The following is a 19,869-nucleotide window of genomic DNA, read 5'->3' as shown; positions in this document are numbered from 1 at the left end:
CAAATCATGAGCATGGATAGGGTGAATAGCCAAGGTCTTTCCCAGGGTAGGAGAGCCCAAAACTAGAGGGCACAGGTTTAAGGGGAGAAGGGAAAGATTTAAAAGGGACCTGAGGGGCAACTTTTTCACACACAGGGTGGTGCATGTATGGAATGAGCTGCCAGAGGAACTGGTGGAGGTGGGTACAATTAGAATATTTAAAAGGCATCTGGATGGGCACATGGATAGGAAGGGTTTGGAGGGTTATGGGCCAAATGCTGGCAAATGGGACTAAGTGAGATTTGAATATCTGATTGGAACCTGTTGGACCTAAGGCTCTGTTTCTGTGCAGTACATCTGTGACTCTGTAATAGTAGAGCTTTTGGAAATTCACCAACCTGATCAAGCAGAGTTAGCTTTGCTTCACAAAGGGGAAATTATGCCTGAAAATATTATGAGAATGATTTGAGGAAGAAACAATAAAGGGAGAACAGTGATGTAATATGTTTTGATTTTGAATCAGCATTTGAAAAGCTATTACGTATTTGGCTACTATAATTAATAACAGCTCAGTTATTGGAGGCCGTCTGTTGACATCGATAGAAAATTAACTAGTGAACATGAAATCACCAGTGGGGTTAAGGGGTTCGTTTTCACATCAGTGAGATGTAAACAGTGGGGTTCCACAAGGATCATCACTGGGATTGCAACTGTGTCACAGTGTATAATAATGACTTGGAAAAAGGAAGTGAACGTAATGGAGACAACAAGGTATAGAGCTGGATGAACACAGCAGTCGGCCTGTGTTGACCCTTCCTCAGAAAGGTCTAGACCCGAAACGTCAGCTTTCCTGCTCCTCTGATGCTGCTTAGCTTGCTGTGTTCATCCAGCTCTACACCTTGTTATCTCAGATTCTCCAGCATTGGCAGTTCCTACTATCTCTGAACGTAATGGATGCAGGTTTGCAGGTGACACCAAAATTGGTGGAAAGGCAATTTGTAAAAGAGATGCAAACAGTTCAGAGAAATGTTGACAGGCTCTGTGGACAAAAAGTTGGTAAATGGAATGTAATGTAGGAAAATACAAAGTTGTTCATTTTGGAAGCGAGAACAATATTATTTAGATGGAGAAAGATTTTCAGAAAGCTGCAACACAAAGGGACTTTGGGGATCTTGTACATGAAACACAAAGCTGGCACCCAGGGGCAGCAGGTAATCAGGAAGGCTAATGGAATATTGGCCCTTATTTCAAGGGGAGTTGGAGTGTAAGAAGAAGGAAGTCTTACTGCAACTGTACAAGGTGCTGGTGAGACCATATCTGGAGTCCTGTGGGCAAATTTAGTCCCCTTATTTAAGGAAAGAGATCATTGCATTGGAGGCAGTTCAGAGAAGGTTCACTGGAATGATCCCTGGTATGGCGGGATTGTCTTATGAGTAAAGGCTAAACCGTTTGGTACTCATTAGAGTTAAGAATCCTGTATGTTTCACAGAGATCATCCCTCATTCTTCGTAAGGGGCAGAGTCCTTGTGTATATTTAATGCTGTGATTGATTCTTGATGAGTTCTGGAATAAAGAGTTGTGGGGAAAAGTCAGGACAGGGAACGTGAGGAATGTTGGATCAGCCAGGATCCTATCGAATGGCAGAACAGGCTTGAGGTTGAATGGCCTGCTCCTGTTCCTATTTCTTATGGTCCAATCGAAATCAGAATTGGGATAAGAGGGATGTTTTTGGGATGGCAGCCTGTACCTCGTGGAGTGCTGCCAGCGGGATCATTGGGTGCACAATTATTCAGAAATATATGAATGACTTTGCTGAAGAAAGTAAATGTACTGCTGTCAATTCTGCAGATGACACAAAAATAGGTGGAAAGGCAGGTTGTGAGAGGGATGCACATAGTTTACAGAAAGATATTGATCGGTTAAGTAAGAAATGTTGACAGGCTCTGTGGACAAAAAGTTGGCAAATGGAGTATAATGTGGGGAAGTGAGAGGTTATGCACTTTAGCAGGAAAAGTAGGAGCTGATTATATTATATAAACAGAAACCTACAGAACATTGGGGTTTGGGAGCCCTTGTCTGTGGATCACAAACTGCTAGTATTCAACTTCACCGGATAGTAGCTGGCATACAGTGAACATTTTTGGTCGCTCATCTTAGGAAAGAAATACTGGCACTGGAGACAGTCCAGGCAAGCTTCCTTAGGCTGTTACTGGGAATGGAGGGCTTGTATTATTAGAAACTCAGAGCAAAAGGCTAAATTATCCCCTTGAATCTGCTCCATCATTCAATATGATCATGGCTGATAATCCACCTCAGCCCCCCGTTCCCCATACCCTTTGGCCCCTTTAACTCCATGGCCTATGTTTGACTTCAGCTTGAAAACATGCACTGTTTTGACCTCTGTCACTCTGTTGTAGTACCCAGGACACATACTGACAACAAAAGGACTTTGCTCTGACCAGGATGTAGTAAGACCACAGTTGTAAATCGGGAGAGTGCAGCCAACACAAGTGAACGCAGTGCAATGATTTGTTTGTGTTGTGAACTCTCTCTCAAGGCTTCTGCTTAATTTGTCAAATTACAAATTTCTACATAAACTCCCTGCAAAGGATGGTTGCTGGTTTTAAGGCTCAGAAGTAGTACTAAATTTACCTCATAAGCCTCTTGTTTTATTCTGTCTCAGGATGTGTCACCAGCTGGGTCAGCATTTATGATCCATCTTTAAGGTGGTGCTTCTGCGCTGTCTTTTAAAATCATGAGAAGTAGGCCATTCAGCCCATTGAGTCTGCTCTGCTATTCAATGAAATCATGGCTGATCTGATAATCCTCATCTCCACTTTACTGCCTTTTCCCCATGACCCTTGATTCGTTTACTGTTTAAAAATCTGTCTTGGCCTCGAATATAGATAATGATTCGGCTTCGACAGCTCTCTACAGGAGATAAATCCGCAGATTCACAATCCAGATCATATTGAATTGCAGAGCAAATTGAAGGGCAAAGGATAAGCTTATCCTATTTACTGTGGTTCTCTTAATTTAATTCTCACTTTAATTCAGTCAACTTCATTTGTTTCCATTTTTTTTCTTTATTTTTAAACTTGGCAGATGAACATTAAGCTAATCTCAATAGTCTCTTAAGATTCGTGGTCCATGATGGCAAGACTATAGAAGGACCTGGACATGCTAGATGAGTGGGCTAAGAAGTGGCAGATGGATTACAATGTGGGAAAATGACGTTTTGCATTTTGGTTGGAAAAATAGAGGTGTGGACTATTTTTTAAACAGGGAATGGCTTCAAAAATCTGAAGCACAAAGGGACTTGGAGTCTTAGTTCAGGATTTTGTGACAGTTAACATGCAGGTTCAGTCGGTAGTTATGAAGGCAAATGCAATGTTAGCGTTCATTTCATGAGGGCTGGAATAAAAGAGCGGAGATGTACTGTTGAGGCTGCATAAGGCTATGGTCAGACCACATGTGGAATATTGTAAGCAGTTATGGGCCCTGTATCTAAGGAAGGATGTGTTGGTCTTGGAGGTGGTCCAGAGGAGGTCTACAATAATGATCATAGGAACAAAGGGTTGTCACATGAGGAGCGATTGAGAACGCTGGGTCTGTACTCGATGGAGTTTAGAAGGTTGAAGGGGAATCTTATTGAAACATACAGGTTCTTGAAAGGTCTGGGTAGATTGGACATGGAGAAGATGTTTTCAGTAGTAAGAGAGACTTGGACCAGAGGGCACAGCCTCAGTGAAGGGATGATCCTTTTAAACCTGAGGTGAGGAGGAATTTCTTCAGCTAGTGGTCAGTCTGTGGAACTCATTACCGATGGAGACCAAGTCAGTGTGTATTTGAGACAGACAAACAAATCGGTCTGTAAGGGGATTGAAGGGTTTCAGGGAGAGGGGAAGAGAAACACAACAGCCGAGATCAAAGATGACAAGGTGTAGAGCTGGATGAACACAGGCCAAGCAGCATCAGAGAAGCGGGAAAGCTGACGTTTCGGGCCTAGACCCTTCTTCAGAAGAGATCAAATGTCATTTATACTCTTTGGCGCAATGGAAATGTGAAACAGCTGGTACAACTATCTGTCCAGATTATAGTCAACAAACTATGTTCACCCTGCTTAAGCTGCCAGTAGCCATTGTTCTCACCTGAGTATCAGAAGACCTTTTTTGCACCTGCAAGTTGTGCCAAAAGTTTTTCAATGGTTGCCACAGGGTAGTGCGATCGTTTAAAAGCTTTATTGGCCTAAAAGGATGTCAATGTGCATTCCCAACTCTCCAGGTTTTTTGTTGCTACCAGTGCTCCTGATTTGGTCTGTAGGAGTTATTTGGTTGTACCCATTTTTCCCCACATCCTTTATCTTTTGGCCTTGTCTTCAAGGAAGCTGGAACTCTCCTCCGCACGTATTGATTCGGTCTTACGCTCTCCTACTTTTGAAGTGATGTTTGCCAGGGACATATCCAAGGCCTGTGAAAATATCCTTGTACTTTTGTCAGCTTTGTTCAGTAGTCATTGGTTGAGAGGCCTAAGAAGGACTACATATCTCTTTGGCAGATAGCGAGTGACCAGTCCAAGCTTTAGCATTGTTCCAGCCGAGGTGAGTGGATGTTACTGAATACCTGCTACGAGGGATTCCTTGACTTGCAAATGCTCATCCTTTACAAGTGCAATCCTCTACAGTAATGTGACTTTAAAGACCCAACAGACACACGTTTCCTGTACTTAAGAGCAGCTGCTTCCTATTGTGTTCCAACTTGCGGACAAATCGACTTGAGGGTGGATTCCAGAATGGAACCTGTTCACAACCCAGGGAATACGTGTCTTTGCAACTGCAGGTCCTGACTCTTCACACTGCACTGGGCTCTCGGCTTTGGTTGTTCTCTTGATGTATATCCATCCTTTATAACCTCAACTCACCTTTTGGCTTTGGTCTTGATCACCCAGTCTGCAAAGCTCTCAGATTTCCACCTCAATAGTCGATGAAGTGGTGGAAAATGTTTTCTTGAGTGAAATCAGCAGCACTTGCAAAGTGTTAACCTGTTCCCAGATGCCCAGGTTAGCTGCTTCCAGGTCCATTCAGCTCCTAACTTTATTACAGCATTATTCCAAGCATGCACAAATGAACTGAGCTCAGTGGGAAATGAGAGTAACTGTCCTGAATATCAAGGCCACTACTGATGCAGTGGCATCAAGGAGCCTGAGTGAAATGGGTTTCAGTGAGGATCAGGGAAAAAGCTTTCTCCCTATAGAGTCTTACCAAAGTAAAATGGACAGCCATCTCAGCTCGAGGACATCTCTGCAGGAGTTCCTCAGGGTAGTGTCCTAGGCCCAACCATCTTCAGCTGCTTCATCAATGACCTTCCCTCCATCATAAGGTCAGAAGTGGGGATGTTCGCCAATGATTGCACAATGTTCAGCACCATTCATGACTCCTCAGATACTGAAACAGTCCATGTTCAAATGCCACAAGATCTGGACAATATCCAGGCTTGGGTTGACAAGTGGCAAGCAATGTTTACACCATACAAATGCCAGGCAATGACCATTTCCAACAATAGTCTATCTTAACTGTGTTACCCATTTGTCTCCCACTCTCCTCTGAGAAGCTGACTGGACTGAACTGGACCAGCCATGTAAACACTGGCTGCAAGATGACATCTTGCAGTTCACTGGACTTCCCAGTAACTTTTCAGCATCTTCAAGGCACAAGTCAGGAGTGTGATGGAATGCTCCCCGCTTGCCTGGATGGGTGCAGCTCCAACAACACTCAAGAAGCTTGACACTATCCAGGACAAAGCTGCCCTGCTTGATTGGCACCCTATTGAATAATTCTTAACAACATTCATTCCCTCCACCACTGGCACAATTCATCAAGGTTCTTCTGACCAATACCTCCCAAATACAAGTCTTTAAGCAGTTGGAAGATCAAGGCAGCGGAGACATGGGAATGCAATCACTTGCAAGTTCCCCTCAAGCCCAACCCATTCTAACGTGGAACTATGTTACAATGCAATCAATGTTGCTGGGTCAAAGTCCTGGAACTCCCTCCCTAGTGTCATTCTCTGGGTGCCCCTACAGCGTATGGACTTTTTCAGAAACACTGCTCAAGAAGGCAGTTCACTACCACCTTCTTGAGCAATTAGGGATGAACAATAAATGCTAGTCTAGCTGGTGATGCCCATGTGCCATGAATTGCTTTTATTTTTTAAAAAAAGTCCATAACTTTACAAAGTTCTTGTTTCAGCTAATTCTAAAATCTAGAATTGCATGACACATTGTAGGGTTAGATTTGGAACAATTGTGTAAACAGGGTGACAGTCAGTCAGTTACTTTTAATGGAGCTTAATGCAGCTTTATAACCCATTCCATGGATACATAAATGTACTTTCCAAATCCGATTTGTTGGAGTACTCCACTGTTTTGTAAACTAATTTGAATTGTTTTTGAAAATGTTTCCAAATGAGGTTGAACTCCCATTTCTGTGGGAGTTTTGGTTTTAAAGAATAATGACCCTATTCATACACACACATGCCTGGTCACTTTGATCTAGATTAGAGACATCTTGTAAAGGTCACCAGAGGTTCACAATTGAGAATCTGCTCAAGGCAGTGTTGCTGCATGATTGCAGTTATCAAGTGTAGAGTCTTAATGACCTTTTGATGAATAATTGTGACCAATAAGTGATTATGAAATACTGTGCTAATTATGCAGTTATTTTAAGGATTGCACAGTGATTACTACTTGTTACAATTCTTTGCGTTATGATTTTTCCAAGATATTAAATAGATTTGTATAATGAAATATTCATAACGACCTGACAAACTTGAAACTAAAAGGCTGATCACTAGCATCATAAAAACTAAAACCGACTCCAAAAATAAGTCTTCTCACATGAAAAAAAGGTATGCAGAATATCCACACTCCATTCCACTGTAAGGGGACAATGGAGAACTAACTTTAAAACTTTCTGTGACAACAAGGTGCTGGATGAACACAGCAGGCCAAGCAGCATCATAGCTTTTTGGGAGGTGTGCGTGTCTGAAAAGAATTAAAATGCCTGTGCAAAATGCATCGTAACTCCTAACTTTGTGTAGTAACCTCTTGTGTAGCACTTCATCGTTAGATATGTTTATGAAAATTCAAATTTACTGCATCTGTTAGTTTTCCCATTATCTGTCTCGCTAGTTAGTGTCAAAAATCTCAGTTTATCAAACGTGTTATGTCTTCCGTAAATGTTTGTTCGTAAGTTAGTAGTAACACAAATGAAAATGAATATTAGTGTCTTCCTACAAGGACTATGGTGATTTTATCATTACAAGTGGCCCATAGGGCTGTTCTCTCATGAGTGAAGTGGTGGTGAGTTTAACCTGAGGGTCACCACGCCACAGCTGAAGGGAGAAGTTGAGGTGAGTCATTGTTGGTAACTACAGCCAGTGTGCGAAGTGAACCCTCACTGTTGGTGTCATCTGCATCACAAATCCACCATCCAACCGACTGAGTTAACTGACCAACCTCTTATTCCTACAAAGCCAATATTGGTTAGTCTGCATAATCTGTGAAGTGTAAATTTGGTGCCAGACCTGAACTTTTTTGATTTGATTGATTATTGTTATGTGTACTGAGATAGTGAAAAGTACAGTTTTGTGTGCTCTCCTGGCAAGTCATACCTTGCATAAGCCCCCATTTCTGAAGAAGGGTCCCGGCCTGAAACGTCAACTTTTCTGCTCCTCTGATGCTGCCTGGCCTGCTGTGTTCATCCAGCATAACACTGTGTTATCCCTTACATGAGTACGTTTGGATAATAGAACAAAATGCAGTATACAGTGTTATAGCTACAGAGAAGGTTCAGAGAAAAATCAACTTTTAATATGAGATATGTTCGTAAGCCTGATAGTAGGGAAGAAGCTGTTCTTGAATCTTGATACGTATATTCAAACTTTTGTATCTTCCATCTGATGGAGGAGAGTATAACCAGGGTAGGAAGGGTCCTCGATTACATTGGCTGCTTTCCTGAGGCAACGGGAAGTGTAGATGGAATCAAGTGCAGCATCTTGGGGACTCTTCTTTGTTTAGCTCCCAACTTCGGATTAGGCCTTGATCCCATTGCAGTTAGTGCAGATACACCCATGAACTTTTTCTTAATTTCACATATCCATTTATTTAACAATTGCTGGAAAATGATTTTCATATGTTAAAGTTATCAAGATTTGTTGATCACATTTACTGATTTTGTTAAAGTCAATGGTCTTTTAACTGGTTATTGAATGTCTATGAAGTTTTGCGTTGCTGCATGCTACTTTCTGGTCATGTAACAATTGATGCTGTGAAAATGTTTTTAAATTTTTTTTTCCCCCTTAGTTTGTTGCTATCAATTTTTCCAAACAGATAAAAATGTTGTATCCCAAGCCTGGTTGGGTGGAGGTGAATCCAGACGAGATGTTCGAACAATTTGTTGCTGTTGTTAAGGAGGCAGTTGAAGGTAAGGAGAAATTTTGGTTTTCAGTGGAGTAACTTGTATTGAAGATTCAAAGAAACTGGTTTTGTTCCTTAACATCTACAAGATATTTTGTGAAGGCAAAAGCAAAATATCTGCTCAATTCCACTGCCATTTTTTTGTTCCCCACAGTATTTCTCCATTGCTGATGTAAGGGAGCTACATTAGTCTCCACTAATCTTTTTCTCTTCATATATTTTAAAAAAGCTTTTACGTTTTTATGTTCCTTGCAAGTTTACTCTCTCTCACTCTATTTTTACTCCCTTGATCAATCTTTTTGATCTCGTTGAATCCTAAACTGCTCCCAGTCCTCAGGCTTGCTACCTTATCTGGCAATTTTATGTCTCATCTGATACGATCACTAATTCCTCTTGTAAGCCATTGTTGAGCCACCTTGTTAACTTTTTTGCACCAGCTAAGAATGAATAATTGTTGTAACTCATGTGCAAGTTCCTTTTAGTATTAGCTACTGCCTATCCACTGCCAACCCTTTTTAATAATTAACCCATCTTTTTCAACTCAAACTTCATACCCTCATAGTTCCCTTTTTTATTTAGATTCAGGGCCCTTGTTTCGAATTTAACTTTTGTTTTCCATCTTAATGAGTGATCCAATCACTTAATGGTCGCTTTTCCTTAACGGACCCTTCACAACATGATTGTTAATTGATCCTTTCTTGTTACACAATTTGGAGGAACGTCCCAAAGTCTCTAATTATAGTCTGTCTTTACGTGTCTCCAATTCGGAAGGCACAGGAGGTCAGAGTATGAAGGTTGGAATATCTTTGAGGGTCGTGGGTTGGGCTGAGACTTGAGAGAGTTCAGATCTTTTTGTATGTGCTCAAAGGACATGGACGTCATTAGTGAGGTGGTCGTTTATTGCCCATCCATAATTACCATTTAACTGAGTTTCATTTCACAGGGCAGATGGATTGACCATATTGCTGTGTCCGTTAGTCATGTAGTCCAGATGGGTAAGGGTGGCAGATTTCTTTCCTGTGTAAGGGTAGTTGTGAATCTCAGGGCTCAATGGGGCAGTTATAGTGTCACTACCTCTGGACTAGGATGCCTGGGTTCAAATCTGGCCAGTTCTGGATATGTGTAACAACACAACTCAACAAATTGATTTTTAAAACAAAAATTTAGTGAGTTGAATTGGTTTTGACAGTTGGCAGTGTTTTCACAGCTACCATTACAGCTCCTAACTTCAGATTTTTTTTTTTTTAAAAACCAATTGATTTTCAATTCCATCAATTGGATTTGAACCCATATTTCTAGAGCATTGCCTTTTGGATTTTAAATTATTGGCCTGGTGACATTATCACTGCAATTGAGAGATTTGAAACCAAGGAAGGGAGTTTTTAAATAGAGGCCGAAAGAACTGTGGATGATGTAAATCAGGAACAAAAACAGAAGTTGCTGGAAAAACTCGGCAGGTCTGGCAGCATCTGTGAAGAAAAAAATCAGAGTTAACATTTTGGGTCCAGAGTTCTGAGGAAGGGTCGCTGGACCCGAAACATTAACTCTGATATTTTTCTTCTCAGATGCTGCCAGACCTGCTGAGCTTCTCCAGCACCTTTTTTGTTTTGTTTTAAATTGAGGTTGCTTGACTTGAAGCCCCTGTAAATGAAAGAACACAGGGTTGATAGAGAATGGGACTTGCTGCAGGCTAAGACGTGAAATCCAGCGCTATATCTCAAATACCTGGAGGGTAGCATGTTCAAAACCAGTTAGAAGTGTTTTGGAATAATCGAGTCCTGATGGAAGGGAGGCCGGAACCAAGATTTCAGCCAAAGATGCGATGAGCTGGAGCCTGAAGTTAGGCAGTGACAAAAGACCTCGTGAAAATTTCACAACTTTTCTTCCATGTCAGTGTTTCCTGTTTCAGCCTGATTTAACTAAAACAAAGAGCAAATAATTTTGCAACAGCATCCTCCCAAGTCTGTACTGTCTTTCTTTCCTGTTGAGCAACGTTGGTCTCTGATAAATGCACCTGCTGGCCCAGGGAAAGCCTGAAGGTCTCCACATGGAGGAGGCTTGGCTATGGTTCTAGGAAACTTGAGGGCAGAGAACTTGGGACAGTAGTTTATATAATCAGAATTTAAGGTTGGAGCAGAAGTATGAAGTGATTAATTTTGGAATGTCGAATTTGAATGCAGAATACAGGGTTAATGGCAGGATTCTTGGCAGTGTGGAGTAACAGGGATCTTGGAGTCCACATCCATAGATCCCTCAATGTTGCTACCCAAGTTGATAGGGTTGTAAAGAAGGCGTATGGTGTGTTGGCTTTCATCCGCAGGGGATTTGAGTTTAAGAGCTGTGAGGTTACGCTGCAGCTCTAAAACTCTGGTTAGACCACACTTGGAATGTTGTGTTCAGTTCTGGTCATCTCGTTATAGGAAGCTATAGAGAGGGTGCAGAGGAGATTTACCAGGATGCTCCCTGGACTGGAGGGCAGGTCTTATGAGGAAAGGTTGAGAGAGCTAGGGCTTTTTTCATTGAAGTGAAGAAGGATGAGAGGTGATTTGATAGGGGTGTACAAGATGGTGAGAGGCATAGATAGAGTGGATAGTCAGAGACTTTTTCCCAGGGTGGAAATGACTATTACGAGGGGGCATAATTTTAAGGTGACTGGAGGAAGGTATAGCGGAGATGTCAGAGGTAGGTTCTTCACACAGAGAATGGTGGGTGTGTGGAATGCGCTGCCGGCAGTGGAAGTGGAGTCAGATACTTTTAGGGACATTTAAGTGACTCTTGGATAGGCACGTGGAGGATAGTAAAATGTAGGGTATGCAGGGTAGTTTCTCCTTTAGAGTAGGATAATAGATCGGCACAACATCATGGGCCAAAGGGCCTGTACTGTACTGTTCTGTTATATATTTACTTGCAAAGCGGATTGATGCTTTTTAATGGGATAGTGAAAGACCGCTTTGGTTCCCTGAAGTAAATTGGTTATCTGAGCCCTAGTTATTGTTTTTGAAAACTGATGACTGTAGCATTGCTGCAGGTATCCTGTCCCTTTTTAATCAACCTTTTCCAAAAGTTTTTTTGCTTCACAAGACATGGAATCTCTTTGTGGAATTAATCTGATCCAACAGTAGAGTGTCACATGCAGTGCTCAAAGGTCTTGATTTAGATCTAAATACTGAATGTGGATTAGTTCAGTGACTCCCTGTTGCTGATAGCCCACCGCAGGTTATTACAGAATTGAGGGCATAGAATGAGGCCATTCAGCCCATCATGCCTGCACTGCCTCTTCAAGTGAGCAATATTCCCCAGTGCCAATCTCCTGCTCTTTCTGTATCTGCTTGCCCACCATTTCCATGCAAATAATCATCCAATGCCCCGCTTGAATGTCTGTTGAACCTGCCTCCTCCACATTTCCAGGCAGTGCATTCCACGCCCTAACTACTCACTGGGTGATAGAGTTGTTTTCCTCTCATCGCCTTTGCTTTGTCTGCCCATCTTGATCCAACTCGTCCATGTCGACCAGATACCCTAAATTAGTCTAGTCCCATTTGCCAGCATTTGGCCCATGTCCCTCTAAACCCTTCTTATTCATATACCCATCCAGATGTCTTTTTAAATGTTGTAATTGTACCAGCCTCCACCACTTCCTCTGGCAGCTCATTCTGTAGACGCACCACCCTCTGAAAATATTGCCCCTTAGGTCCCTTTAAATCTTACTCCTCTAACCTTAAACCTATCCCCTCTAGTTTTGGACTCGCCCCACTCCAGGGAAAATACCTTGGCTATTTATCCTATCCATGCCCGTCATGATTTTTCAACTTCTAATAAGGTCACCCCTCCGTCTGTGACACTCCAGGGAAAATAGCCCTGTCCTGTTCAGCTTGTCCCTATAGCTCAAACCCTCCAACCCTGGCAACACCCCTATCTACCTCATCCAGCTCATTTGTCATTTTGTCAACTTCTAACAAATGACCTCTCAGCCACTTTCTCTCCGAGATGATCAGTCCCAACTTCTGCAATCTGTCCTCAACACTGAAATTTCATGTTCCCAAAATCATTGTAAACCTCTTCTAAACTCTGTCCAATACTACGTCTTTGATATAACGCGGCACCTGTTGCTGTACACTGTGCTCCAGCTGGGATCTAAAAATGTGTTTGCATAAGCTTATCTGATTTTCCTTTTTAATTTCCTTAACCAGAATTGCTTGCTTAAACTGAAGATTTTAAAAGTACAGTATAATGTAAATTTTCAAGTTTGTCTCTTTCACATTTCAATCTAGAACTGCACTTGGTTGTAAGGACAGGAGGGAAATCTCACTCCTGTAAATAAATTAGGTTCAAAAATAAAGGGATAATGGACAAGCTTTTTGTAGAGAAGCCAAAGCTTGGAAATTTCCTGACTGTCTGTATTTAAGGGGTCCTCCCATGCAATATTATTGCTCAAGTTAGGCAGGGGGATCTAGGGGTTCAGGTACATAATTCTTTGAAATGTGTGTCACAGGTAGACAAGGTGGTTAAGAAGGCATTTACCATGCTTGCCTTCATCACTCAGACCTTTGAGTGGTGGCGGCTGGTACAATTACAACATTTAAAAGGCATCTGGATGGGTATATGAATAGGTTGTATTCCTGAGGTTGTACAGGACGTTGGTGAGGCCTCTTCTGGAGTACTGTGTGCAGTTCTGGTCACCATATTGTAGGAAGGTTGTTATTAAACTGGAGAGGGTTCAGATAAGATTTACCAGGATATTGCCAGGACTGGAAGGTTTGTTATAAAAACAAGCTGGGAATCTTTTTAGAGGTGACATCGGCAAGATGTTTTAAACATGCCTTTCAAAAGCTCCCCAAGTCCAGACTGTGGCTCAGGAGTCTTCCAACACGTGGTAAACCATGTATCCTCAAAATTGGCCCACGCCTGTGAAGGTTGCAAGAGGGATATGTTTACTGTGTCAATGGGACTGACCCATTTGGATTGTAGGATGCAGATTTGACCTTGTGCTGTGCCAGAGAAAATAGGTGGTGCCAACAATGGGATGGGTTCCTAGAATTGGGACCTACTGCTTTTGTTGTAGGCCCCTAATGAAGGTCTGCCTCCAAGGAAATGTTGGACCAGTTTTTAAATGATCGTTGACAATCGTTGGTCTCCTCTTTAGATTAACTGGACAACAGTTTCTTAAATTGAATCTGCAAGTAAATCCTGAGAACTGTTACCATGTCATTTTGGTGGCACGGTGGCTCAATAGTTAGCACTGCTGCCTTACAGCACCAGGGCCACAGGTGATGGTGCAAACTGCATACAGATGTTCTCCCTGTGTCTGCGTGGGTTCGCTCTGGGTGCTTTGGTTTCCTCCTGAAGATGTACAGTTCAGGGAGTATGGTCAATTCAGCATGGCCATAGTGTCCAGGAATGTGTAGGTTAGGTGGGTTAGCCATGGGAAATGCGGGGGTAACAGAGATAGGGTAGGAGGGTGGGATGCTGTTTGGAGGGTCAGTATGGACTTGATGGGCTGAATGGCCTGCTTTCACACTCGAGGGATTCTATGATTGTGGACCAGTTAACAGGAATGGACCCATTTAGATTGTCCATTTCATTCTTCCATTTTAAAGCCACAGTTTGCATTCAAACTTTGTTTTGACATACTCCAGAGTTTGTGTCATTCACTATCTAATCTGGAATACAATTTTGGATACATTTGTCACTTTTTTTAGTGGCTTTGCATAAAGCATTTCATATCTTGAACTTGCTTTTTATCAAATTTGTACATGTCTCCTTACCCTGCTAATGTTCAGATTGTGAATGTACTCCTTTCATCAAATCTAATTTTGTTTTGGCATTGGAAACTATTTGAAAGGCAAAATACCAAAAGGTCCTGGAAGGTTTGAAATTTGTTTTATTCTGTGCTTGTTTGATAACTAATTTGGTTCAGCATGGCATTGATAATATCCTCTTGTGAAGCAAAACTTACTTTGCCAACAGTGGGTGAGAGGTTAAAAGTAGTTGTGCTAGTTTTGATGAGTAATACCAGTCATGAGATTTATATGCTGCCTTAAATACAGAAAGACATTGCAAAATGGTTCATATGAACATTATGGAGCAAAATATGAGTCTTAATATCTTCCTATAAGTCAGATGACTAAAATTTTGGTCACAGTGGTGGGTTTTAAGGAATGGAGAAAATGATGCAGAAGGTCGGGGAAGGTTAATTCTAGAGCTCAGAGCCTTGGCAACTGAAGGTGTGGCTCCCAACAGTTGAACCATTTAACAGGCATGTTGAGTAGGCCTGACTTGGACAAGTTCAGATATCTCATTGTGAGGCTTGTGTGGATTTCCGAGATTGGAACAGATGTGACTACTTCTAAAATATTTTGAATGTGAAAACAGAATTTCAGTTTGTTTAAGTTAATCCTTCTACTATATCATCTCAAATGGACGTTGAATTAAAACCTTGAAATGACATTGTATAAGGACATAAGAACTAGGAGCAGTCTCATGACTGGTATTACTCATCAAAACTAGCACAACAACTTTTAACCTCTCACCCACTGTTGGCAAAGTAAGTTTTGCTTCACAAGAGGATATTATCAATGCCATGCTGAACCATATTAGTTCGAGCCTGCTCCGCCATTCAATAAGATCATGGCTGATCTTTTCGTGGACTCGGATCCACTTACCCGCGTTCTCACTGTATCCCTTAATTCCTTTATTGCTCAAAAAAAATCTACCTTCTCTTTAAAAATGTTTACCGAAGTAGCATCAACTACTTCACTGGGCAAGGAATTCCATAGATTAACAACCTTCTGGGTGAAGAAGTTCCTTCTCAATTCAGTCCTAAATCTGCTCCCTCTAATCTTGAGGCTGTGCCCTCTTGTCCTAGTTTCACCTGCTAGTGGAAACATCCTCTCTACTTCTATCTTATCTATTCCCTTCATAATTTTATATGTTTCTATAAGATCCCCCCTCAATCTTCTGAATTCCAATGAATATAATCCCAATCTACTCGGTCTCTCCTCATAAGCCAACCTCTTCAACTCCAGAATCAACCTAGTGAACCTCCTTTGCACCCCCTCCAGTGCCAGTACATCCTTTCTCAAGTAAGGAGACCAAAACTGCACACAGTACTCCAGGTGTGACCTCACCAGCACCTTGTACAGCTGCAACATAACCTCTGCTTTTAATCTCAATCCCTTTAGCAATGAAGGACAAAGTCCATTTGCCTTCCTAATTATTTGTTGTACCTGCAGACCTACCTTCTGTGATTCATGCACAAGGACACCCAGGTCCCTCTGCAAAGCAGCACGCTGCAACTTTTTACCATTCAAGTAGTAATCCTTTTTACTATTACTCCTACCAAAATGTATGACTTCACATTTATTTACATTGTATTCCATCTGCCAGACCTTTGCCCACTCACTCAATGTATCTATGTTCCTCTGCAAAGTTTCGCAGTCCTCTGCCTCTCATCTTAGTCTCATCTGCAAACTTTGACACCCTGCACGTGGTCCCCAACTCCAAATCATCTATATAAATTGTAAATAATTGCGGTCCCAACACCGATCCCTGAGGCACACCACTAGTCACTGACTGCCAGCTAGAATAGCACTCATTTATCCCCACTCTGCTTCCTGTCAGTCAACCAATCCTCTATCCATGCTAATACTTTACCCTTAATGCCATGCATCCTTATCTTATGCAGTAGCCTCTTGTGCGGCACCTTGTCGAAGGCCTCTTGGAAATCTAGGTACACCACATCCACTGGGTCCCCATTGTCCACCTCGCTTGTAATGTCTTCATAGAATTCCAAAAGATTTGTCAAGCATGACCTGCCCTTCATGAACCCATGCTGCGTCTGTCCAACGGGACAATTTCTATCAAGATGCCTTGCTATTTCTTCCTTGATAATAGACTCAAGCATCTTCCCCACTACAGAGGTTAAGCTAACTGGTCTATAATTCCCCATCTTTTGTCTACTTCCCTTTTTAAACAGTGGCGTCACATTTGCTGTTTTCCAATCTGCTGGGACTGCCCCAGAGTCCGGCGAATTTTGGAAAATTACCGCCAGTGCACCTGCTATTTCTCCCGCCATCTCTTTTAGTACCCTGGGATGCATTCCATCAGGGCCAGGAGACTTATCAATCCTTAGCTCCATTAGCTTGCCCAACACTACCTCTTCCGTAATAATGATTGTTTCCAGGTCCTCACCTACCTTCGTCTCTTTGTCAATTACTGGCATGTTATTAGTGTCTTCCACTGTGAAGACCGATACAAAATACCTGTTCAATGCCTCGGCCATTTAATCATAGCCCATAACTAAATTCCCCTTCTCATCCTCTAAAGGGCCAACGTTTACTTTAGCCACTCTTTTTCATTTTATATATTTGTAGAAACTTTTCCTATCTGTCTTTATATTCTGCGCTAGTTTTTTCTCATGTTCTATCTTACTTTTCTTTTATAGCTCTTTTTGTGGCTTTCTGTTGGCCTTTAAAGTTTTCCCAATCTTCTAGTTTCATGCTGTTTTTGGCCACTTTGTATGCCTTCCCTTTCAATTTGATAGCCTCCCTTATTTCTTTAGACACCCATGGCAGATTACCCCTTTTCTTACAGTCCTTCCTTTTCACTGGAATATACTTTTGCTGAGCACTTTGAAAAATTGCTTTGAAAGTCCTCCACTGCTCGTCAACTGTCCCACCATAAAATCTTTGTTTCCAGTTTACTCAGCTAAGTCCTCCCTCATTCTATTGTAGTTCCTTGTTCAAGCACAGGACCCTGGTATTGGATTTTATCTTCACACTCTCCATCTGTATTCTCAATTCAACCATACTATGATCACTCCTCCCAAGAGGATCCCTAACTATGAGGTCATTAATTATTCCTGTCTCATTACACAGGACCAGATCTAGGATAGCTTGCTCCCTCGTCGGTTCCATTACATACTGTTCAAGAAAACTATCACGGATACACTCAACGAACTCCTCCTCAAGGCTACCCTGACCGAGCTGGTGCGACCAATCTACATGTAGATTAAAATCCCCCACGATAATTGCCGTACCATTTTTACAGGCATTAGTTATTTCTTTGTTTATTGTCCGCCCCAATGTGACGTTATTATTTGGTGGCCTATAGACTACGTCTATCAGTGACTTTTTCCTCTTAGAATTTCTAATTTCCACCCAAATGGATTCAACCTCATTCTCCATAGAACCTATATCATCTCTCAGCACCGCCCTGATGGCGTCCTTAAATATCAGAGCTGCACCACCTCCCTTACCTTCCTGTCTGTCCTTCCGAATAGTCTGGTACCCTTGGATATTTAACTCCCAGTCGTGACCATCCTGTAACCATGTCTCCGTAATGGCTACCAAATCATATTCATTCGCGATGGTTTGTGCCGTTAACTCATCAACCTTGTTACGAATGCTACGAGCATTCAGGTAAAGTGCCTTTATGCTAGTTTTCTTACCCTCATGATTTCCAACATCTCTAATAATATCTCCTGAGCTATCCTTTCTTTTTGCTTCTTTCATAGTCTGCCTTGAACTTAAATCCTCCTGCACACATGCTAACCTACTGCTTACCTTTTTATTTACCATCATACTCCCTGTTGTTCTCCCTTTCCCTTCCCCCCAACTCACTAGTTTAAAGTCCTAGTGACAACCCTATTCATCCTTTTTCGCTACAACACTGGTTCCAGATCGGTTCAGGTGGAGACCGTCCCATCGGTACAAATCCCTCCGGTTCCAAAACTGATGCCGATGACCCATGAAATGGAACCCCTCTTTCCCACACCACTCCCTTAGCCACGTGTTTACTTCCCTAATTTTCTTATCCCTAAGCCAATTTGCACGTGGCTTGGGCAGTAATCCGGAGATTATGACCCTCGAGGACCTGTTCTTTAATTTCGTTCCTAGTGCTCGATAATCCCCAAACAGGTCCTCCATCCTAGCCTTGCCTATGTTGTTAGTCCCAACGTGGACCACAACAACTGGATCCTCCCCCTCCCGCTCCAATATCTTTTCAAGCCGGTCAGAGATGTCCTGCACCCTGGCACCGGGCAGGCAACACACCATGCGGGACTCCCGATCCAGCTTGCAAAGGATACTATCTATTCACCCTAACTATAGAATCCCCTATAACTACCACTTGTCTTTTTGCTCCCCCCTCTTGAATGGCCTTCTGCACCATGGTGCCACGGTGAGCTGGCTCATCCCCCCCCGCAGCCCTTTTCCTCATCCACACAGGGAGCAAGTATCTCGTACCTGTTGGATAAGGTCAAAAGCTGAGGCTCCTCCACTCCTGAACTCGGGATCCCCCTACCTGCCTCACTTGCAGTCACACCCTGTTGTCCCTGATCACTAACTGAATTTGAATTACTTAGTCTACCAGGTGTGACTGCCTCCTGAAACAAAGCGTCCAGGTAACTCTTCCCCCTCCCGGATGTGCCGCAGTGTTTGAAGCTCAGATTCCAGATCTTCAACTCTGAGCCGGAGTTCTTCCAGCAACCAACACTTGCTGCAGATGTGGTCACTGCCGTTCACAATGGGATCAGCCAGCTCCCACATCATACAGCTCCAGCACATCACCTGCCCAGCCATCTCTACTTAGTTTATTACTTTATATCAATTTATGAGTTAAATACTTTCTAATACTTCTCTGCTATGGTCTTTTCAAATAACCAATTAATAGATAAATTAAGAAAAGAAAGTAAATTTTTAACCAATTACACAATACAGAAGAAATAGAAAAAGTATAAAAACCTTACTTTACCAATACACCACAGAGGGGCGGGTGGGAGACACTACACGTTTAGTGTCTCTGGTTCAGCCGCTGCCCAAATATATTCCCGGCAGCCCCCTGGTCCTCGCTGTCACCTCCCGCTGCTGCTGAAAAATGAATACATTTAACTGGATTGTACAAAATTTTTGTTCAGAAATTTGAATGGACTAATGTGTCTGTTGTAAATAGTGAAAAAAGGAACTTCGTTTGAATGAGTTAGGCTAACGCTGCCCAATTTTGAAAGGTTAAAATTGTCTGTTGCTGCTCTATTGCTCAATTGCTGTATGGGTACACAATTCTGTATTTAGGGCATTTTCTTTCTAACTGGTGAACTAGTCACAGTGACGACTGAGCCTTGACCTCTTTGGTGCTCTGTGTTTTATAAACTGCTTGTGAAACCAATTCTTGCTTCATTCAAGGCCCTTTCAGTATTGGTATGCCTCAACTTCACAGGGTCCTCTTATTTTTAATTACCCTTCAGTAGCCCAGAACTGTTCTAATTTTGTCTCCTGTATGTCCATGAAAAAAAAACCCCAGGAGTGAAATTCCTGAAGGTGGTGAGAGAGAACTTTCTGCTGGTGTTATAGTTCCAGCAGGGGTGGGGGTCAGTTAGCTTAGTTGGCTGGCTAGCTGGTTTGCGATACAGGGTGATGC

The 19,869-nt window shown here is 42.3% G+C and overlaps 1 protein-coding gene across 1 annotated transcript in view; it reads left to right on the top strand.

The window, feature by feature from the left end:
• gk5 (glycerol kinase 5) overlaps positions 1-19,869 on the top strand; it is a 78,594-nt gene that overhangs the window by 4,563 nt on the left and 54,162 nt on the right. The window contains exon 2 of the mRNA XM_048604484.1: positions 8,368-8,461. Within this exon, the coding sequence (XP_048460441.1) occupies positions 8,368-8,461 (94 nt within the window). The remainder of the gene's footprint in view (positions 1-8,367; positions 8,462-19,869) is intronic.

This window comes from Rhincodon typus, chromosome 13 (assembly GCF_021869965.1).
Source record: "Rhincodon typus isolate 14 chromosome 13, sRhiTyp1.1, whole genome shotgun sequence".
Lineage (NCBI taxonomy): Eukaryota > Metazoa > Chordata > Chondrichthyes > Orectolobiformes > Rhincodontidae > Rhincodon > Rhincodon typus.
Note: the sequence above shows the minus strand (reverse complement) of the source record. Positions and strands in the feature narration are given on the sequence as shown.